This window comes from Lissotriton vulgaris, unplaced genomic scaffold (genome assembly GCF_964263255.1).
Source record: "Lissotriton vulgaris unplaced genomic scaffold, aLisVul1.2 SCAFFOLD_4038, whole genome shotgun sequence".
Classification (NCBI taxonomy): Eukaryota; Metazoa; Chordata; class Amphibia; order Caudata; family Salamandridae; genus Lissotriton; species Lissotriton vulgaris.
In genome coordinates this window covers 77,709-101,417 of record NW_028249298.1, presented here as the reverse complement: position 1 = coordinate 101,417, position 23,709 = coordinate 77,709, and the positions used below count along the sequence as shown (strand labels likewise).

The 23,709-nt window shown below is 44.1% G+C and overlaps 1 protein-coding gene across 1 annotated transcript in view; it reads left to right on the top strand.

Annotated features, from left to right (window-relative positions):
• The first annotated feature begins 3,505 nt into the window (after nt 1–3,505).
• The window catches only part of LOC147663627 (myosin light chain kinase, smooth muscle-like), a 79,315-nt gene continuing 59,111 nt past the window's right edge, over nt 3,506–23,709 (top strand). The window contains exons 1-3 of the mRNA XM_086950321.1: nt 3,506–3,580; nt 8,146–8,353; nt 23,546–23,623. Coding sequence (XP_086806447.1) covers nt 3,506–3,580; nt 8,146–8,353; nt 23,546–23,623 — 361 coding nt within the window. The remainder of the gene's footprint in view (nt 3,581–8,145; nt 8,354–23,545; nt 23,624–23,709) is intronic.

Sequence of the window (23,709 nt, the reverse complement as noted above, 5' to 3'; positions counted from 1 at the left end):
GATTATTCTAGGCAGTGTTAGTCTTATATATTTCTTTTTTTCAAGAAACAGCAAAGTTGTTCAAATAAATGTTATATTAGTGTTATAAATGGGTTTGGTAAGGGGCTTTTTTCGGAGTTATTGCAGTTCTAAATGTTTGGGAGACAGTTTATTAATTTCAATAAAACAAAGTAATAGAAACACAATAATTATTAAGAACCCAAATTAATTGAAGAAGCCAATTAGTGGAAAAACTAATAGAAAGATATTCTAGTTGAAAATCTAATAATCAAACAAAATAACAGTTTAATAACAAATTAATTTACCAAAACGAAGCTCAATTCGAGCTCCATACCAATTCCCAATGATAGAGCGCATAGTCTGATAGTTTTCTTTTTTTTTAAGACCAGATTTTATTTGTCAAATAACAAATATGGTGCAGAGCACTGTAACCCAGCAACTCATGCATGTAGAATGTACATTGTATTGACTTTGACAGTTTCGAATAGCAAAATAGGACAATTTAAGAGCCATAGATCTGAAATGTGAACAAAGGAAAGGGGAAAAATGAAAATAAACAAACATCCCAGAATCCACCTCCATCGCACTTACGCCTATCCCAGAGCAACACCAAAAGAGAACAGTCTTGTCTATCCAAACATAATACATCAGTATCAAAGGGGCGATGTTGCATACCAACTAGAATTGGAGGAAAGCCAAGTCAGGAGGCTTGGCTCCTGAAACAGGTTCCAGCTCTAGGCCCCGATACTCTGCCCATCGACGCCAGATTTTATAATGTTTAAGTGGGCATCCCCTTGCCACAAAGATGGGATCTTCCGCCCCATACAGAAATCCATGCCATTTTTCCACACAGATACCAAGGGCACCCTCGGAGCCTTCCAGGCTTTGGCGATATCCCTCTTGGCTAGTGTGAACCCTAATAACATAAGATGGTGTTTATATATGTTACCTCCTATATCATCCATAACATGCAACAGGATTAACTTCGGGGAACTAGGGCGGTCCCAGCCCAATACCTCGGAGAGGCACAACAGAACTCCTCACCAAAATCGCGCTAATGCGGAGCAATGGCAGATAGTATAGAGCATGGTACCCTCCTCATGTTCGCACCGAAGACACAACGGGGAGGCCACTAATCCCACCCTCCAGAACCTGACACTACTGAAATAGACCCGGTGGATATATTCAAACTGGATAAGGCGAAGGCTCATGGCTATGGCTGACCCCCGCGGGGAGACTAAGGCCTCCACTCAGTCCTCCTCCTCTAGCAGGCCCACGTCTCCCTCCCATGCTTCCCTAAGGCACTGTAATGTGTAGGAGCAATGTGTGACCAGGGACTGATAAATCATGAAGATCTTGTGGTTATGAAGATCCCCCATGAATACCTTTGCTTCTATGGGACTAAACTCAGCCAAGGGCTCCGACCCCTCAATATATGGGGTGATAGCATGTCGGAACTGCAAATATCAGAAAAATTGGGTTTTAGGCATTTGGAAGTCCTTTTGTAGATACTGAAATGACTTCAGAACCGATCCCCTCATGATGTCTCCAAGAGTAGAGCAGATAAGGCCCCAGCTCCGATAACTAGACAGTGCAGCCAGTTGTGGCAGTCGCCCATTATACCATAGGGAAGTCTCCTGTGTCAACGTATTCCACCTCCCAGTCCTCCGTAACGCCTGTTGCCTTATTTGAAAGATAAGCTTCGTGGCCGGTGGCAGGGAATTGCTTGCGGCGCGGAGTATAGTATATTGTGCAGGGTGTGATCTCCCATGCACCACCTTTTGAACGCGTAGGCTGGGTCAGCCCTGTCCACATACCACCACTCATTGAGAACTAGTAGATGGGAGGCCATATAATAGGACAGGAAATCAGAGGTTGCCAGTCCTGAAGCACTGGAAGCAAGTCTGCAAGTCCGCAGGGCCACCCTCGCCATTCCACCAGCCCATAGAAACTGTCCCACGGCCGCATTGACCTGTCGGAACCATCCGGGAGGAATCGGATAGGCATGGTTTTGCCATTGATAAAGGAGGCTGGGAAGCGACACCATCTTAAAGATGGCACACCGGCAATATATTGACAAAGGCATGTGGTACCAGGTTTTAAGGTCCTCCTGCACGTGATCCCAAACGGGAACTAAATTTCTCTCCCAAGAGGTGATTGGTGAATCCGATAAAAACACTCCCAAATACTTCAACCCCCCGAAGCTAGCTGAACGTAGGAGGCCCAGGAACCAGGGCCCGCCCCTCCCCCAAGGATCCAAAGAGTAGATTTACAAGGGATCATGTACAGACCTGAGGTCTCCCCGATGATCTGCATAATGCGCAGTAGGCGCAGTCCCATCTTATCTACATTTGTAAGAAAAAAGAGTACATCATCAGTGTACAAAGCCATACAATCCGACATATCCATCACCCACTCAAGACCAGTCACTTGGGTGTCAATCGCACCCAGGACGCTAAGGGTTCCTTTGCTAATGCAAACAGATAGGGAAACAGCGGACAGCCCTGTCTGGTGCCCTGCCCAAAAGAGAACGTGAAGGAGACCGAGCCCAACACAAGAAGCTAGTGCTCATCAGGGGGGTCCTCACCAGCTAGTGCGGCGTGGCTGCCGATCACAGGGTTGACAGAAGGACGAGCAGAAGGGGAGCTCAAGAACCTCACACACCCAGGGGCCACATACAATAAGGACACCATCCCCTGGGCCCACACACTGTCTAGTAATCCTCTCCAGGCAAAGCTCCCAGCCAAGAGCCTGGGGGGGCCCCAAGATATCCTCCCAAGGGCCCCTCAAGAGCCTCCAAGTGGTGCGCAGATGGCGTCACTGCAGCCTCAACGGGGGCACACAGGGACCTTGTGATGAACTCATGCTGTCCGACCGAGCGCCGAGGCGAGCCTGCTCCACACAGGAGAGGGGAGGTATGCGTGCTATTCAACCCCTCACCGGGGGCCCAAGACTGCACCTGGCCCAAACTCCACAAGCAGGGGTCCAAGCATAGCCCCTCCGCGCTGTTGGCTCCCAGCACAGAATCCTTGGATAGTGGAGGAGAAATCGGCCTGGGAGGCCCCACACCAATTGCCAGCATGACCGGAAATCCTTGTGTATATAGCGGTCGCAATTAGGTGGCAGATCACACACCCCCTGCGGCCCGACACAGCCGCTGACCGATGACATACAGTTCTGGAGGGAGGCACCAGGGCAGAGCACTCCGGTCCCCAGAAAGCACCACCACAGGGGGCTACTACCCTCACCGTCCTCCAACGGGGCCCACACGGCCAGATAGATCGCCGGTGTGGGCCCCTCTCTTCACCGGGGGAAGGAGCGCACAACCGGGCTGCAGACCCGGGGGATCCACTATCACTGGCTGAAAGTGGCCTCGGTGCGGCGACTCTCAATCCCCAGCTCAGCTGCACACACCCCAAGCTCTCCCTCTTGCGGCCCGATGTGGCCGCCATGCAACCGCACTTCAGCAGGCGTAGGGAGCAGCAATTTGCCTCTGGCAGGCGCGATGCAGGTCTGCTACTTCCCAACAGGCTCCGGGATAATCCTCACCACCAAGACAGCACGCCAGACTTCGGCCCTGGTAAGGCCCAGCACAGCCTGGCGCCCCGGCCTCCGCCGCAGGCAGCCCGATCCCAGTGACGAAGGGCCTGATCCAAGGCCTCCGTCGACGGCACCCGCTCCGAGCCACGGAGCGATCTGAAACTCGGCAGGCGCAACAATCCTCGGTTCACAATGTCTTTAAAACACAATTTAGGAGTGGAGGTGGACCGGGGAAGTAGGAGAGTGAAGGATTTTTAGGCAGGCTGGACGGAGCTCTCCTAGCACATGTACGCCATGATGGCTCGCTAGACCACGCCCCCGTCTGATAGTTTTTTTACCTCTCCCACCCCCAAGTTTTTTGTGACCAGACTCCGTTTTGCATTGAGACTGGTGTACTAATCCGTTGCAATGCAAAATGTTGATTCACAGGAGGTGATAAAAAATCCTATTGCAATAATATTTATGGGACAGGAGACCTATTGTGATGTTAACCCCTCTTACCTCCCTGTGATGAACTCCAAACGTAGGGACGGAAGCCTACGAGGGACATCATAGCTCCATCCTTGCATTAACATTTCTTTTTAAGTTGCACCTATGAGCCTGGGGTTCCTTTTTCAAAAATAAGATTGCTTTGAGAGAATTAGCTTTTTGAGGAGCACTGCCTGTTACTCTACAAGAGGGCAGCTGGCATTCATAAATTGAAAAGTGACCCTCATTGACAGCTTCAACTTCTCAAATATCTTATCACTCCATTTAGGGTCTTGGTGCAAATATATTATTTGCAACTGCAATTTCTGTTGCAATCCATTAGTATTTTTCAACCAACGACTTGAAAGGCAATTCTAATTGCAAGGCGAATTTCCTTTGCGAATTGGTATGAACCATAAAGTGTACTTTGCAAATAGTAATTAAATAGTTACCTCGTAAAGTACAACTTTTACATTACAATGACAATTTATGCTTAAAAAGCATGTGGTTTTTCGAATCACAGATGTGTGACCATAGAGTAGTTTTATACAGACTCATATTTTTAATACTAGATTGAAAAAGAGGTTGGAAGGTAAAAATAAATGGAGGGACGGTACTGAATGGATTAAAAGGAGAAATAGCAGTGCGAAAGAGAGCCTCTACCAAAAAAGGTATGAGGCAAATGAAATGAATATAATTGGTAAAGAATGAGTTTGGGGGTGTACTCTCTAAAAAAAAAAATGAACACTGCTCACGGGTGGGGTGGCTCGCCGGGTTGGGGGGAGATATTGGGCTGCATTAAAAAATATATATTAATAATAACGCCTTGCCGTTGCGTTGGGTCCTGCATCTTCTCTCCTGCTCGCATGGGTCTGACTCCAGGTCGGAATAGGAACCAGGCAGCCCGGCTCCCACCTCTAAGCCAATCACAATGCTGCAGTGCTGTAATGCAGCCTGCATGGAGAACAGGGAAGTGTGCATGACTGTTTTGGGTGGCCCGAGAAGGCAGACCAAACAGCCATTGCTAACAGGAGTGTTCTACCGCTCCTCCCCAGCTCTGCAGCTCCCCCCACCCCCTCAGGCATGCTGCTGCAGCAGGAGGACGAAATAAAATGATAATAACATTCCGTCGTTATAATTTTTTTTCCCTTTCTTTTGCTGCTTCCTGGCAGTGGGCGACACTCCTCCGCCTTAGCAGAGGAGCTGCCACTGGCAGGAGGACAAGGAGAAAGGGAGAAGGAATGGAGGCGAGAAAAGACAATGTAGAAAGTGTGTTCTTGGGTAGCCCCAGTGGCAAAACGTGGAAAGAGATGGGGGAGAGAAAAATAGATCTAGACAAGTATTTCTATATTTAGTATGTTTTTAGGATGGATTTTACAAGGTTATTTTGTATCTGTACTGCTTTTATGGTTTTTAGTCTTAAAACCGAATAAAGCTTATATTGATTGATTGATCTATGCAGACAAAATCAACAGACTCAACTCATTTTCAAGATAAATAGCACTTATACCGTCACAAAATATATATATATATATATATATATATATATATTTTTATTCTTCAGTTCATAGTATACACACAAACCAGAAAGAGAAAAAGGTAAACAAAGCTAATATATAACAAATATACAAGAAAAATACTCTCACAAAAAAAATTGAAAGTGTTGGAGCAATGGTTGCCAAATCTTCAACCCTAGTTGTTTTTTTGTACAGATTTGATGCGGTATAGGTTAAATTCTAGATGGAACACATTATAAAACTTACCTCTCCACATTTCAAACACAGAGGCTTCAGGTTTCAACCACACTTTGGCAATGCATAGCCTAGCTACCGCCATTGCCATAAAAATAAAATATGATGGGGATGAAGTTTCTGAAGAGTTTCCCTGCCGCATCCCACCCCAAAAAGTAACAATTCATGACTAATATGAAATTGTACCTTCGTTGTTACGAACAAAAATTCCTCAATATTTATGAAGAACTGAGAAAGTACTTTACAATCAAAAAATACATGAACAATGTCGGCTTCATCCATCTGACATCTAAAACATTTTCCGTCATACATATCACCCCACTTCTTCATTTTAACAGGCGTATGATATAAATTAAATATTGTTTTATAATGTTGGGTACGTAAACTTACTGACAAAAATATTGCTGCCGCCATATCAATTGAATGTTGTAAAAATAAGCCCGAACAGCCCAATCGATTTTGCCATTTCAATATCATCGGGTTGCTTTAAAAGTAACATTTCATATAAGACACCAATCTTCACCCCTTTTAACAGAGCTTCAATAAATTCAATACTAACAATACCCTGAAGTTGCAGTTGTTTATATAAAAAATCACGTAATTACAAATATTTGAAAAAATCATTCTTCGTGATTGCAAATAGCTCCATTAAATTCGTAAATTGAACCAGTGCACCATCTTGAAAAAGATCCCCTAAACGACAAACACCTTTGTCTCTCCATGTTCGCATCTTTGCATCCCAAAATATACCCGGTAATATGCCCCTAGAATCTAAAGGCGTATAATAATTAATCTGACGAATATCCAAGATTTTCTGGAGCTGCTTCCACCCCTTATGGGCTGCGGTCATAATTTGAAATCTAGTACGCTTAAAATAACTAGGCTCGAAAAACTCTCCGAATTGCCCATTGTCATTTGATGGATATTAGGCGACTCAAACAGTTGTGCAACCCCCCCTAGAAACATATACCGTGCATTTTGTATAAGGCACACTAAATTGTAAAAAACAAAGTTTGGAAACCCCCATCCACCACGTGCGAGAGGAAGTGTCATATATTTCAAAGCACAACGGGGTTTCCTCCAGCCCCAAATAAACCTATCAGTAATACCTTGTAGCTGTATGAGTTGTACCCTTGACAACTCCAAAGGAACCGTCCGAAAGTAATATAATACTTTGGGGAGGATACACATCTTTAGTACATTACAGCGACCCACCATGGACAAGTGCAAACATTCAAGCTTTTCTAACTGGTTTTTGACAGCCCGAATTATATCATTCCAATTTACATCTATTATCTCCTGTAGGGACATCCTTATTTTGATCCCCAAATACTTGGCCTCATTTGTTACTCGTGGCTCGCTCGTACACAGCCCCGTTATACAAATAACTTGGGTTTTCGGGACATTCAATTTATACCCAGCAACCTGACCAAATGCTTGCGTCAGACATTCCACCTCACGTAATGCAGATTCAGGATCTGATGTCACAACGGCAAGGTCATCAGCATAGGCAAGGACACGGACTTCATATTCGCCGACCACCATTGATTTTATTAAATTAGTAGACTCCAATAGTTGTAGTAATGGCTCTATATAAATAGCGAAGAGCAAAGGCGAACAGGGGCAGCCCTGCCGCGTACCCCGAGTAATAAGAACAGGCAATGACTCTTGTCCCATAGTACATAGTTTAGCACGGGGGCTCCTATACATAATTTGCAACGCCTGCAAAAACAAAGGACCAAACCCCATTCTACGCATTGTGACCCATAAAAAAATCCACGGAACGCGGTCGAATGCTTTTTCCGCATCCAAAAAAATAATACCAATATCCTTCTGAAGTGCAGTTGCATAGTCTATTAGCATAATTACCCGATGAAGATGGTTTACCGTGCTTCTACCAGGAAGAAACCCATGCTGATGGTATGATACAAGCCTTGGGGTCACTCGCAACAGCCGTGTAGCCAATATTTTTAGTAAACTTTTGCATCGGTGTTAATTAATGATATGGGCCTATAAGACCCCGGCAGCTGAGCAGGCTTATCTTTTTTTTTTTGTTGAAAACCACTATATTGTCATCATCCCAGTTAACAAAATATTTAAATAACCATTTTGGAGGAAACCTTTTTTTTCTATGGATTGGCTTCCGCCTAATTACAAATCTTTCATCTTGAATAATTTTACGAACAGCTTGAGTGAAATAGTTCTCGCATGAGTTAATCTATGAAATTTGTTTTTCTATAAAATTACATACAACCATTTAGGGAATATCTGTAGTAACATGATTTATGTGATTGTTTGGAAAACACCATTAGGGTGGGTACCATTTGCATATTGTCTTTTGAAAAAAATATCCTGATCTGTTGCTACCTTTTTTGTTTTCTTCCAGGTCAGGGGATTTCCTGAACCTCGAGTCACATGGTACAGAAATGGACAGCCAGTCGTAGAGGATGACCGCTGCTCGGTGGAACGCATCATTCGAGGGACGTTCTGCTTGGTGATCAAAGGTGTTCACGTGGGGGATGATGGAAAATACACTTGTGAGGCGGCCAATGAAGGCGGAGTTCGACAAGTGACTGTAGAGCTCACAGTGGAAGGTAACATGCTTCTACAATAGATACCCAGCCTCAATTTGTCTTCACCATATTGTGAATCAGCTGGTACTATAGAAAACAGTGAATGCTCTTCATAGTCTTGTTACCAGCGTCCTTTTTTTATTATTTGGATTAAAGCAACCACTGAATACTTTAAAAGATAGTTTTGATGATGACTGGGAGCACACAAAAGTCATTACTGGTGAGTGGTCAGTGAGGTTGTGCAACTTCTCATGCTCGAACTTTTTGTTTTAAAAAACATAAAAATAAATGTTTACTCTTCATAAACTAAACTAACCGTACAAGGTAAAACAAAAAAAAATGCTATGAAAAATAACCCCCAAGCAGATGTGTTTTGTGTGAGGAAAACCTATATTAAAACATGACTTCCTATTAATGTTAAAGCCTGATTTTGTGGATACATTTTCCAGCAGAAATGTTCTGGTTGATATGCATTTCTACAAATCTTTTATATGACAAAACTTTACCCCCAGGCTTAATGAAGTGTCAAATATGTGTATCTCATGGTCGACCATGCATACATATGAATTTGTGACTTGGGACACCCCTATTCATGAGTCAAATTAACTCGTAAATATTAGTTATTGTCAGCATGTCTGACAATCGGTAATTTCTAAATGTTGTCTTCCATAGTCTATACAATGGGAGTGTTTTACAGGTCCATGTTTTTTTAAAAGTTTTTTTAAAGCTGCTAATAGGAAAGAAGGAAATGAAGGAGAACGTTCTTGATGGAATTATATGAAAATAATAATGTATCTACTCTAGTAAAGTGAAATCATGGATTAAGGGTTTCAATGAAATGTAACTTCCGGCCACCCATTTCTTTACGGGTCTCACCAAAAAAGTGTTGTGATGCTCAAACCAGTAGCAGTTGACACATTTAGAAAGTGTACCTTGCTTCACAGAGCAGGTACAGACATATCTGTCCATACTCTGCACCGGTGCACAAGGCGGTCATGTAACTGTGAAGTAGTGTGGCTCACTGGTTAGAGGTGGCAGACCCGAGAGCAGAGGACGGCCCGGGACCAGGGTTCGATTCCCGGCGCGGCAGGTTTCTGGACCAGGGTCAGCGGACTCGATAATTCTCTCGCCTCGGTGCCCACTCTGATCAGCGATCACACTCGGCAACTCTGGGCATTAGCTTGCCTCATCTTCACTAACGGCCCCACCAGACCGCCGGGGATGCCTGGTCTCACCCTGGAGATACCCATTAAGGGACCATTGACACAATCCTGGCACCTACAGTTTTTACACTTGGTGTGAGCACCAGAGCTCGGAAACAGAATGGCTGTTTAAAGTTTTCTCTTTCCGACCCATACCCTCTGCAGCTTGTACACTGTCTCGCAGAGTTACTCAGCTATTTTATGAAATGTAGAGTGTGGGATTCCGTGGAAAATGGACACAAAGTTACACTGTGCATAGGTGAATCACCGGATAATAACACAGACCCTTGTGTGCATGTAAAGTGTGACCTTGTGAGAACAGCCCAAGAGTCAGTTCTCTCAAACAGTGGAGGGTTCGGGAGAGAACTACATGGAACCAGTCACAACATGAGTATTTGTGTCTCTCATTCTTTGATTACTGTGGCTTATTCACCCAAATAATGGTCTCTCTATCTTAATACACTTCACCTTTTCATTTACTTTTGTGACATGTAGTAAACGTTTTCTTCGCTGATCCCTGAAACCCCTGGGAGAATCTGTTTTCTAATGGCTCCTTTGATGGTCCCATTCTTGTGCGGCACTACCAGCCATGTGGTGTAAAATAGGCAGTCATACATGAAGTGAAGACATGTATCACACATTAGAACATGAAGGTTGAGAGCTACATTGAAGACATTGGAGTAGGTCTGCCCCAATGATGGCTGGAAGAGGCCTAATGCACCAACATTCCAATGTTTGTTTTTCTGTTTCTCCCTGTTTCATTTGTAACATTCTGCCCTCAGAGGATGTTCTGGTCTAATAGTATTACATCTCTTCTACTTGGGGCTAAACATGATGTTAAAGGTCCTTTTCCTCGTTATAGGTTCTCACCCGCAGCTCTAGACTATAACTTGTGCTAGAGCCTTTATCAGAAGTCAGAGGCAGCTGGTACAGTGGGACTTGGACCCAGAGGCCTGTGGGGGGTGGGGGAGAGACTATATCCTGATGTTTGCTGTAGTTTATAACTCACACAGCAGCTAGAGGGCTCATTTTATTTTTTGCTCAAGGGCCCCTACTGAACTGGCTGCACTACCATAGAAGGCTGTAATATATGCGCAGATTATAATATTCTATTTAACTCCCTTGTAAACTGAAGGATGTTGTAACATATGTATAGTAAACATATATCGCCTCTGAAACCCAATGTGTTTTTTTCTATCAAGAATGGCAAACAATATCTAGCACAGGAAATAAGACCCTTAGAGCTGCCAACTATAAAAGAATGGCTTTTCTTTCTCATTGGATGGCATACTATACTCCAATGGCTCTAAATAAAATGTATAGTGCAAAAAGGGGAACCTTCAATGGACAATTTTTAATGGGGTCCAGTGTACAAGTCCATAGAACTGTAAGCAACACAGGGTACAAAGTTCCCCTAAGGGAGTGAGAGGACAAGGAGGTATGTGTTGAGGAGTCGAGAGTATCTGCACAGGGAACTAAGGGGTTCCCTTATTGGAACTAGAAAGCCTCACACACCCAGCAAGCTAGCAAGCTAGCAATGTACCCTGGGTTTGAAAATAGGTGTTTTTGCTTTTGCACCCCCATCGGAAGGGGGATGGAGGCATATCTTTTTTTCCTGTCCTAAACTGGGAGTGTTTTGGAAAAAAATCTTTGGGTATTTTAGCTAGGCGATCCAAAAACCGTATGATCCAATAGCAGAAGCAGCCCTGTTTGGTATAACTAGTAGGGAGGCTGTTGATACGTACAAAAAAATTCGAAGAAGCTTATGCTAAACGAATGGGTGGAACTAAAAAAAATTCTCTGATTTGGAAATATCTTGCTGAATGTTAAACTGAGGGACGATAAAAGCAATTTTGTTTAGTTCACAATTTTATGTTGTAGTTTTAAAAACTTCTTGAATTTAGCTTCATAGGCTGTGGAATGAGACATGCTAATTAATGATTTTTGTCAGTCTGTATTCAGGCCCACCACTTTTTCATTGTTGATGTATAAAAATGTATTAAAAAAAAAATATAATATATATATATATGTAATATATCCACAATGTACGTTACTCCTTCCGGACCCCTCACGACCCGAGAAAGGTGGCGTGCACGCCGGCGGAGTCAACCGACAATCCAATGATATCACGTGATCAAGCCATCATTATGGCGAAACGCGTTGTGAATTAAACAGCACTGTCTTGGATTTGGCGTCTAGGTCTGTTTTTGTCCTGAGAGCATGTGAAATTGAACTTTTGTGATACGATATCATATATATATATATATATATATATATATATATATATATATATTCATTTTGCATCCAGCAGGGGGAGAAAAATAACTTGTACAAGCACGCCTATTTTTGGGTCCTAGATTGTAATCGACCAAAAGCTGATCCTTTGTTGTTTCTTCATAGCGTCATTCAAAGTATAATAACTACTTTACAGGATGGACGCCATATGTCAGGAATATTTTCAAGTGTATGTGACATAACTCTAAAGAAACCCATAGGGAGAACCCTCGTTCTAAAGTGCCACCTTGCTGCTGTGCACCCCCCATCACAGCTTAGCAAAGGTTAGAGTTCCCCTATCATTTTTTAATGCACTTCAATATAGTATTAAATTGTGGAAGGACTGAATCCCACTGTTCATTCATACCTCTCTACACAAGAGGCACCTCGTTTGAACCAGCACAGAGAGCGCAGAGACCCAGGAACAGGCACTGATGAGAGCCATTTGGAAGGCTTGAAACGCGTCTGCCAGACCAAAATTCTTATTTTGGAGCATCTTCGTGCCATTAACAAATGTGATATAGCATACCCAGTGGCCAGGCACTTTGAGAAACATCACAGTAGCAAAAGTGACCTGGTAACTTTTTTTGCCATAGACCATGTCCCAGGTAGCTTAAGGGGTGGAGATAGGGTGATGAGATTAAGAAGACTAGAGTCCCGGTACCTAATCGATTTATGTACCAAAACCCCTGGGGGACTGAACAGTAATGAGGAAATGGCAGTACATCTTGGATAAAGGGCTCTTTATTCATAAATAAGGTCATTGGTATAGTTGGAGGTGATGATACTGTAGATATATGTACAAATAGGTATTTTGATATTTTTGGTACAGGGGTAATCGGAGCAAGTTTAGAATAGCCATAATAAGATGCTTGGCTATATCGTATGTATTTTGTAAATAGAAAATATCTACACTTTACTCTAAAAGATTCTGATGTATTATATATAACATGGATTGTGGTTAATATTTATATGTTGGGCAGTGAGTTATTTAGTGTATTTTATTTTATTGTATTTATTTGGGTATGCACTTTATTATTATTTTGGGACATTATGTATGTGTGTAGAATTTGCCCATACAGGGCATGATACTTTGGAGGGTGCTTTAAATGAGTTAATTGCATAATATGCCCATTCAGGGCGTGATTCACGTGCTAAATTGATGCCTAAAATGTGGTAGGGAATTTAATGAAATATAGATCCATTGAAAGTATATTAGATTACTGAAATATCGTGTATATATGTAATTATGTATATACTTTGGTTATGCAATTGTGTTCCAAGATGGCGCCGTTTTTAACCAAACATACATTAGTCCTTTGATGATGTTTTGTTCACGACAAACAGGAAATGTGATCACGGTGTAAATAAATAATGGCCGTTTCTGGTGCGCCCTCGTACCATCGAGGAAGGCGAATGTCGAAACGCATCTGGTGTGTTTGAGAGTCTGAATAAAATCTGTGACTCTCCCCCGTGAGTGCTGTGTCTTTTGTGAAAACGAGGGAGACGAGAAGCGCAATATATATATATATATATATATATATATATATATATATATATGTGTCTATTTAGTCATTTTTACTTATTTTAAATGAGAATCTTTAAAGTTTCGGATTAGAAAATCATGGAGTCTCACTGATCACAGCACATTTAGGGCACTCCTATTAATGTTAATAAGCACTGTTCCTTTAATTAAAATTAAATAGCTGTTCTATTTTTTTCCGCATTCTGCGTGAAATTTAGGTATACTAAAAAAGTTACTGGATGCTGTCTTCCTGTTTGAATTCACGACACAGACAGCATTTTCTATGCACCAATGTGACAACAGCAAATAGAAAATGGAGGAATTGTTTGAGCAGTGTTTCTCACCACAAATGCCCACTTGCCAAAATTCTTTCCCAGCTACCTGCGTCCTGCTGATCGTCTAGAACTGCTCTAATATGCAGCACCGCAGCGTGTTCTGTGCCAGAGAATAGATGTTGCATACTGTGAGAGATGTGATATTCTGTGCAATGCTTTCGGTGTTTCAATGATATTTTACCCTCGATACAATAACATACAACGAAGGACGTAGCATGGTGCCCAGGGAATATTACTGGAAGGAATGCAGGCCCTATCTTAAATTGGGAAATGGTCACAATTGGCCATAAATGCTAATATTTTGCATTGTACTGCACAGCTTCCTTAACTACAGGCCCATGTGCTGTCTGTGTCAATGCATCCAACAGCATGTAAACTGCAAGTATTGTTTGACTGCTCAAGGGCCACAGATTGACATTTTCAATCATTAAAGCTTCATAAGTAAGACTGTTCTCCCTTCCTCTATCCCCAACCTTAACATTTGCTCTCAGTAAAATACCACAATCCACACCCCTCCTGCCACTGCCATTGCTCGTACTATATCTGTACTCACCCTAGCCTCAAGTGTCGGCCCTCCCTTCCTTTAATTTTCTTTCCCAGCGGTCCACTGTATCCCAGCTCCATTGTATCGGTTAACCACTCTATTGGTGCTCTACTGTATTGGTGCACCACTGTATAAGTGCTCCATTGTATCAGTGTTCCACTGGATCCATGTTCCATTGTATCCCAGCTACATTGTTTCAGTGCTCCATTGATTTTTTGCTAGGTTTACGCTGCATAAATCCACACAAAAACAGAGCGGGATTAAGACGATATTGATTTAGGAGACCAGAGGGCGCCAATTTTTAGGTCCGGCATTAACCAAGACCTTTTGAAAAATGTTTTAAATATGTGTACAATATACCTATTGAAAGGGATTTTCAGACCACTTTCTTGATCTGTTTGGTCTGTTGGTGTCAGACACATTTTGCTTCTATCCACTACAGCATACAGCATGGGCAAGGAGCCACTTCAGGTTCTGGATAACTTCACTTTGAGTGACTGCATTAAGCTGTTTGGGATGGAACACATCTACACACAAGCTAGTTCCCTTCTGTGCCAATGTTTTTGTTTTTAATGTATTATTTTGATGTTCCCTTTATGTTGAGATTCTCATTTCTGATGTGACAGCAGCACACTTTATACCAGTGAGCCTGGTGATGGCACAGGGCACATTCCACACTTTAAGTTCTTGATTCTGGCCAGTGTGGTTATAAATTCATTTTGGAGTGTCCTTTATCAGACTGCTGCTATTTCACAGCAGAACAGATTGTACCCATCTGAAACTGTTATGTATTAAATTGTTAAAAGCTTCAATGTAATAGATGTGAATTCATAAGCAAATGATTCTTCGGAGGAACATGTTTATTCTCGGTTCATTTTCACCAATGGTCTTTTAATAAACTTTGCTCAGGAAGAAAAGCAGCACATATAGTGTTTTTTCCTGTTTTCTTTCATTTCCTTTTTTCCATTTCTTTTTCATTTCTTCTTTCTATTTTACTGTCTTCTCTCTTTCTTTCTTTAATTCCTTCTGTCCTTTTGTCTATCATTCCTTTTTTCTTTCTTTCGCACTACACAGAGCTCGTAGAGTTCTGAAAAACTCTGCCCCATGTAGCAGAGTTTTTTCTTAGCTCGTGCTTGCCAATAGTAAGTTGGCGACCAAGGAAAATCCAACGATAGACCGCTTCCCAGTGAGATTTATCAACACGGAAAGTCGCAGATGGTCGCTACCGCTCGCATTGAGAAACCTTCCTTTTCGTTGAGGAAGTTGCCGCTTGAGTAGGACTTATACTCGAGCAGCAAAAAGAAGCCGCGCCCTCTTTTACTGTGCGTGATGCTGTTCGCGCTGACAACCACCAGGTGCTAAAAATCAGTGTAACCAGTGTGATGTAAAGCACTCCGCTGCTCGCGGAACTCAGCGTAGCTTGGCTCAGTTTTTTTGTCACTTAGCAGAGTTTCACATAGCCGAAGTCCGCCAAGGTCTCACATCCAAGTTGTTTTTTTTTTTTATTTATTAAACAATAATCAATTTTATTGAAATAATCTAGGGCCTAATCCATTTACTCTTATAGGGGTGGTGTGGTAGTTTTCTAACAGATTGAGGACAAATTCGGTTTAAGGTAATGAAGAATCTATTGTTGACCTACACTGTAGAAAAAGCATTTGGGCCTGACACTGAATAAATAACAGCATATCCAATTTGGCAGTTGTTAGACCATCCTGAATTGAATATTCAACAGTTGGACTATATTATGTAGTTTTCACAAATGACTGTGCATGTTTGTACCACCATTAAGAGATGTTGTTCCGGTCCATCAGTGTGAGGAGGAGGACCCGGTCCTTAGGAGTAATACACGGGACACTCCTTCCATGTGGACACCTTACCAGTATGAGGACGAAAACCGTCTGGGAACCGTTTCACTAACTCGCCATTCTGCCCTCCTCCCACAGCCTTCCCGGTATGACCCGGAAGAACAACAAACTTGGACGGGAGGAGTTCCCGTCCCGATGAACCAATCAGGTCCCTCCAACCTTCCGTCCGTCCCACTAGAAATACAGGACGGAAACCCCTTGGCCCTGTCGACGACGAAGAAACCGGAAGTAGACGCCGACCAGACCTGGAAGGAGTGTGCCGAGAACGCCGACATCGAAGAAGACGCCGATCCCGGTACCGAGGACGAAACCTGGACAGACGAGTGGTGGATCCCGGAGGACGTACGAGCCGCCACGACTCAGGAGAGTTGTGGCTCCTAGTGGTACGTGACGGGACAAGGGCTTAGGGAAGGGGTGGGGGCTGTAACCAACGGGAGGGCGGGTACGGGGTAAAGCGACACTTCCCTGCGGTCTTCCTTACACGTCCCAACCTGACTTCCCTGATAACGCCTGTAAAGCACCATTGTAGCAGGATTGCGAACCCACCTGAAACCCCCCCCCTATTCCGTAAACCCCTTTGTTTAAGTATTTGATAAACCCTCACAACCCCGTTCCTTCTTCACTACCTTGGTTATGGTGACGGACATTTCGTAGGAAGTACAGCACCTCTAAAGCCACTCTCCTTTTTTTTTTTTTTGAGGTAACTCCGGAACCGGGTGACGCCCTGAAACCCGTAATAGGTTTCCAACGAAAGACCAAGCCTCCACAACCTCAAGAAGGAATCCTGACTTTTCGGTTACCGGATGTTCTAAGGACTTTGTTGTTTTGACCACAATTCCACTCCTTGTTTGCCTTACTTAATTTCCAATAAATCTTCAATATTAACCCTATCCGGCCTCCCCGCTTCTGCTTCCGACCATCCCTCCGACATTTGGTGTCAGAAGTGGGATCGGAAGCCATGGAGGCCGTCATTAAGAAGATGTCGGAAGGACAAGAACGTTTGGAAAAAGTTATGACCCAATTCCTGGAAGCTGCAGAAACAGATAGAGAGGCAATGCGCAAAGCGCTTACGGGACAACAGCAGTCCCAAGAAAATGCGATAGGGAAGTTGGCAGAAACTTTGAGTCAGCCCAGAGGATTCACCGCTCCCCCTTCAGTCGTCGTACAAAAGTATGTATCTGGGGAGGACCCTGATTTTTTTCTTTCCAACTTCGAAAGAATGGCCCGTGCTGCACAATGGCCCGAGGATCGGTGGGGCCAGTACCTCGGTCCCCTCCTGAGTGGGGATCTCCAGGCAGCCTATCAAGCGGCCAACCCTTTAGGCACCACAGCATACGCTGACATTAAACGCTGTGTCCTAGAACGAATGGGTATAGACGAGGAGACCTATAGAATCCGTCTGAGACAGATGAAGGAGGGTCCTCAAGAGAACCCTAGGGCCCTTTGTTACCGAATAAAGGACGCTGCAGACCGATGGTTAAAACCATTAGTAAGTACAAAAGAAGCGATCGTAGAAAAGATCTATTTGGAACAGTTTCTTTCTTCCTTGCATGCCCCTATCCAAAAGTGGGTCAGGCAACACACCGACTTAACTCTTGACAGAGCTGTAGAGATTGCCTCGGCCTATTTTAGGGCCCAAGAACTTCAAAAAGGTAAAGATGAGCCATCCTGGAAGCCCTCTACCCACCCACCAGTCAGACCACCCCGTCCGTATTCCGCTTCTAAAAAGCCAGAGACAGTAACTTTGATACCCCAACATCTCCCGGTCTTTCCCAAACCTGCAGCCCCTTCAGGACCCCAGTGTTACCATTGTGGGGGTTTCGGACATATTGCCAGAGTGTGTCCGCAGAAAGAAGAGCCCATGGAGGTTGGTTTCACCAAGGTATTATACAACGGACCCCAAGGTGGGTCCTTCCACCGTACAATCGCTGTCAATGGAGCACCCCGAGAGGCTTTAGTTGATACAGGAAGCAAACCGACTTTGATACGACCTCATTTAGTTCCTGGTCCACCTGCCGTCCCTACAGGAGTAGTGAATATTCAGTGTATCCATGGCGATAACAAGTTGTATCCTTTAACGGATCTTGATATCCAACATCATCCTCACCAAACTCCTGTTAAAATGAGAGTCGGACTCCTTCCACAGTTACCTGAACCCATGATCCTTGGTACGGACTATCCCAGGTTCAACCAACTGTTAAGTGGGGAGGGTGAGAACCATGTCGATTGGAGGGAAGAAGCCCCGTTTTTTTCGGAGCCCGAGATTGAGGGGGATCATGGTAAAAACCGGAAGAGTAGACGACAGCGAAGAGAGGAAAAGCGAAAAGGGAAACCAGCTCTCCTATCCAGTCCGGAGTCTTCCCTGTGGGATCACGATCAAAACTTTCGAGCAGCACAAAGAGAAGACCCTACTCTTCAAGAGGCCTGGAGACAAGCAAACGAGCAAGACGATCCACTTCACATAGGTCCACAATTCTTCTTGAACAAAGGACTCTTGTACCGAAAGGCTGGTCCCACACAACCTTCCCAGCTCTTAGTACCAGTACCTTTCCGAGAGAAGGTTTTATATTTGGCCCACAGTCACCTGCTGGGAGGACATTTTGGAGGAGAGAAAACGGAGAAAGCTATATTAAATAGATTCTATTGGCCGGGGATATATCACCAAGTGAGGAAATACTGCAAAGAATGCGCAGTGTGTCAGAAAACCAGTCAGAGTCTCCCATTGAAGGTTCCCTTGAAACCACTTCCGGTGATAGACGTACCGTTCTCACGGGTTGGGATGGATATTATAGGGCCCCTTCTTCCTTCCCGCACTGGGTGTAGATATGTCTTAGTCCTAGTCGACTATGCAACGAGATTCCCTGAGGCAGTAGCGTTGAGACAACCGAACACCACACAGGTAGCTAAAGCCATGATCAACATCTTCACTCGGTGGGATTTCCAAAAGAAATCCTGACCGACCAGGGTACACCATTTACGTCCCGTCTGATGAAAGAGGTATGCCAGCAGTTGCATATTAAGCAAATCCGCACTGCTGCATACCACCCCCAGACCGATGGGTTAGTGGAACGCTACAACTCCACCCTAAAGACCACCTTAAAAAAACTACTTAATTTGGAAGCTAGAAAATGGGAAGATATGCTGCCCTTAGCGCTTTTTGCTATCAGGTGTCATGAACAGAAAAGTTTGGGCTATTCCCCTTTTGAACTCCTTTATGGTAGAAGACCCCGTACTCTTATGGATATGGCTAGAGAGGAGTGGGAAGAAGAAACTGACACCAGCCAACCCTTGTTAGAGTACGTGGCTGGTCTTAAGTCACAATTAAATCAGGTCCGAGAAATTGTGCGGACGAATCTAGAACAGGCCCAAGCAGAGCAGAAAAAACAGTACGACAAGTCCACTAAAGACCGAAGTTTGGAAGTTGGGGATCAGGTTCTCTTACTGCGACCCTCTTCTGAGCATAAATTGTTGAGCCAATGGCAAGGTCCCTTTGTAGTCGTAGAGAAAGTCACTCCCGTTACCTATAAATTGGAAATGGATATACAGACACAGACCACCCAAATTTTCCGTATAAATCTGTTAAAAAAATGGGAAGGACCTACTCCAGCCCTAATGGCACAGCAGCCTACGTCCCCCATAGAACAAAGCATAAGTTCAGACCTTGCCGAGAATTTACAAAAAGACTTAAGGGAGACCTTGGCTCCCTTACAGGATGTCTTTTCCTCGTCCCCGGGTAGAACAACCTTGATAGAACATGAGATTCACACCCCCCCTAGACAAACGGTTCGGTTAAAACCATACCGTATACCCGAAGCTCGGAGGGCGGCCATCGAAGAAGAAATACAGCAAATGTTGCGTATGGACATCATAGAACCCTCGACCAGCGAGTGGTGTTCCCCGGTAGTATTAGTCCCTAAACCGGATGGGTCCATCCGTTTTTGTATCGACTTTAGGGAGGTGAACAAAATATCGCAATTTGATGCCTATCCCCTCCCTAGAGTTGATGAGATGGTGGAAAAACTTGGTAAAGCTAAGTACGTCAGTACCCTAGATCTTTGTAAGGGATACTGGCAGGTGCCTTTAAGATCTCAGGACAGAGAGAAAACCGCTTTTTGCACCCCTACAGGATTATATCATTTCAAGGTCCTTCCATTTGGCCTTCATGGCGCCCCAGCGACCTTTCAGAGGTTAATGAATATAATCCTACAACCTCATCGCCAATATGCTGCCGCATACTTAGACGATATCATTATTTTCAGTAACTCGTGGAAGGAACACCTGTATCATCTGTCCCAAGTTGTTCAGGCCTTAAAAAAAGCTGGTCTTACCATTAACCCTGCTAAAAGTCATCTGGCGTCAGAAAATGTAAAGTATCTAGGGTTCCTCCTGGGAGGAGGTACCATAAGACCCCAAGTGGAGAAGGTAGCCACTATAGAACAGTTCCCTTTCCGGACCAATAAAAAAGATTTACGAGCCTTCCTAGGCCTGTTAGGATATTATAGGAGATTCATCCCTCATTTCTCCGAATTAGCGAGTCCCTTAACAGACCTATTACGAAAGACAGGACAGGCTGAGAAAACCTTAAAGAATCCTTCCACTGTCGAGTTAACAGCTTTTCAACAACTAAAAAGTGCTATTACGTCACAACCAGTCCTCACTAATCCTGATTACAACAGACCCTTCATACTACAGACAGACGCCTCAGACCGTGGCATTGGCGCTGTCTTATCACAGGAGGGGGAGGACGGGACTGAACACCCTGTCCTCTTCATTAGTAGGAAATTATTTCCTAGGGAAACCAAATATGCTGTCATTGAGAAAGAGGCTCTAGCCATTAAGTGGGCTGTAGAAGCCCTCAAATATTACTTGGATGGACGAACCTTTCTCCTGTATACAGATCATGCTCCCCTTGAGTGGTTGTTCAGGAATAAAGGGCACAACCAAAGGATCCTCCGGTGGTTCCTCGCTTTACAACCTTTTCGGTATACTGTCCACCATAGAAAAGGGCGAGACCATACAAATGCAGACTTTATGTCCCGATATCCCTGTGACCCTCTTCTTTCTGACAGAAGTCCTAGGGAAGGGGGATGTGAGGAGGAGGACCCAGTCCTTAGGAGTAATACACGGGACACTCCTTCCATGTGGACACCTTACCAGTATGAGGACGAAAACCGTCTGGGAACCGTTTCACTAACTCGCCATTCTGCCCTCCTCCCACAGCCTTCCCGGTATGACCCGGAAGAACAACAAACTTGGACGGGAGGAGTTCCCGTCCCGATGAACCAATCAGGTCCCTCCAACCTTCCGTCCGTCCCACTAGAAATACAGGACGGAAACCCCTTGGCCCTGTCGACGACGAAGAAACCGGAAGTAGACGCCGACCAGACCTGGAAGGAGTGTGCCGAGAACGCCGACATCGAAGAAGACGCCGATCCCGGTACCGAGGACGAAACCTGGACAGACGAGTGGTGGATCCCGGAGGACGTACGAGCCGCCACGACTCAGGAGAGTTGTGGCTCCTAGTGGTACGTGACGGGACAAGGGCTTAGGGAAGGGGTGGGGGCTGTAACCAACGGGAGGCGGGTACGGGGTAGAGCGACACTTCCCTGCGGTCTTCCTTACACGTCCCAACCTGACTTCCCTGATAACGCCTGTAAAGCACCATCGTAGCAGGATTGCGAACCTACCTGAAACCCCCCCCCTATTCCGTAAACCCCTTTGTTTAAGTATTTGATAAACCCTCACAACCCCGTTCCTTCTTCACTACCTTGGTTATGGTGACGGACATTTCGTAGGAAGTACAGCACCTCTAAAGCCACTCTCCTTTTTTTTTTTGAGGTAACTCCGGAACCGGGTGACGCCCTGAAACCCGTAATAGGTTTCCAACGAAAGACCAAGCCTCCACAACCTCAAGAAGGAATCCTGACGTTTCGGTTACCGGATGTTCTAAGGACTTTGTTGTTTTGACCACAATTCCACTCCTTGTTTGCCTTACTTAATTTCCAATAAATCTTCAATATTAACCCTATCCGGCCTCCCCGCTTCTGCTTCCGACCATCCCTCCGACAATCAGTTAAAATTTTGGATTAAAATGGTGGTGCTAAATTTGCACTTGTACCATTGACATCTTTGAAATCTGGAAATGGCACCTCAAAATTGTGCCAGTGCATCTTATGTACTTCGCTCCTTGATGTTTGTGTTAATGCTGTCAAGCAGCACTTGTGTTATTCAATAGCCTGAATGCAGAGAGGAGCGCCACACTTTATATCACAGTGGTCAAGTGTGACCTCGTGTGCTTAATAAAGACCCATGAAGCCATCCAAGAGCCCTGGACCTGATCCATAAATGCAGGGATGAATAAAAGCTGTGTCCATTTGAGCTACACACTATTAACACAAACCACGTAACTGCACTGCCTCTTATTTTACCGGTAAATATGCAGATTGAATGTTTTTGCATTTATTTCAGGTTCGTCATAAAACGTCTGTACTTAATCCTTCTTTAAATGTGCAGCACAAACTTGAAATGAGAATTTCAACTCGAATGTTGTATTATTTACATTTTTGATCCTTCAATCAAAATGTTTTGCATTTATTGCTTCAGGTTCATTTAAAATGTGCTCCTACATAAGGCAGTGCCCTACTGTGCTCCCAATTACTTGTGGCTTAAGAGATTGTCTCTTCCATAGGACCTCTTATTTTGTTGTACGCTCCTCTGTAAATTGGTTATGAAATTGTTGACTTTTCCTGAATGAGTAAAGTCACAAATAGGCTTGGTCACAGATTACACATTTGTGGAGACATGGGGAAAGCACTCCCTGTGGCTCCTACGTTTTCTAAGTTTTATTCAATGTACTTTCTCCCCTCAGTTTTCCAATGTATATGGTTAACTATTTGGATATGAACATATTCTTCCAAGAGCAAGCAGTGGGTTTAATCACTTAGAGTACTGAAATATTACAAGAAATCATAGATGCATTTTGTTTGGCAGAGAGAACCGTGACAGACTGGGGAACCAAAAGCAGCCTTGGCAAAAATGAACAAACCAGCCTTGCTCCCTTTGTCTCCTCGCACAATCTCTTTTTACATCCAGCTATTTTTTTCTCGCCTTTTCTCTTCTCTCACCCCTTTCTCTCTCATTCGTCCCCTCGTTTTTCTCTCTTGATAACGCCTTCCAGTTCACTCTGCAATTAACCTCGGGGAGCCTAGGACGATAAAGAAAGGGCACTATGGATGCCCCCTAGACATTCAAAACCAGGGAAATGCCCGGTGGAATAATAGCCTGTCCGCCCCTAGAGTGAAGATTTGTCAGAAACAATGCTGATTCTGCCTTTCCTCAGCTAAGCAAAATGCCTCCTTCACCCCAAAATTGCACTTACTGCTCTTTTTGAAACATTTGCTCAAAAGAATTATTGGGATAGCTCAATGAATGAAGATTAACCATTTTTTCATTCTACTCCATTTAGATTCCCAATTTGGTTGGGAAGTTGAAAGCATGTTGAGCATCCGGAACCAGATCTTAAAGCAAAAACCTATGCAACAGGGTAGGTAAATGCTGGAATTCTATAACAGGCCAGCCGCTGGCATGGCTGTACAAATTACAGCTTTGCCTTCTGCAAGATCCATCTTT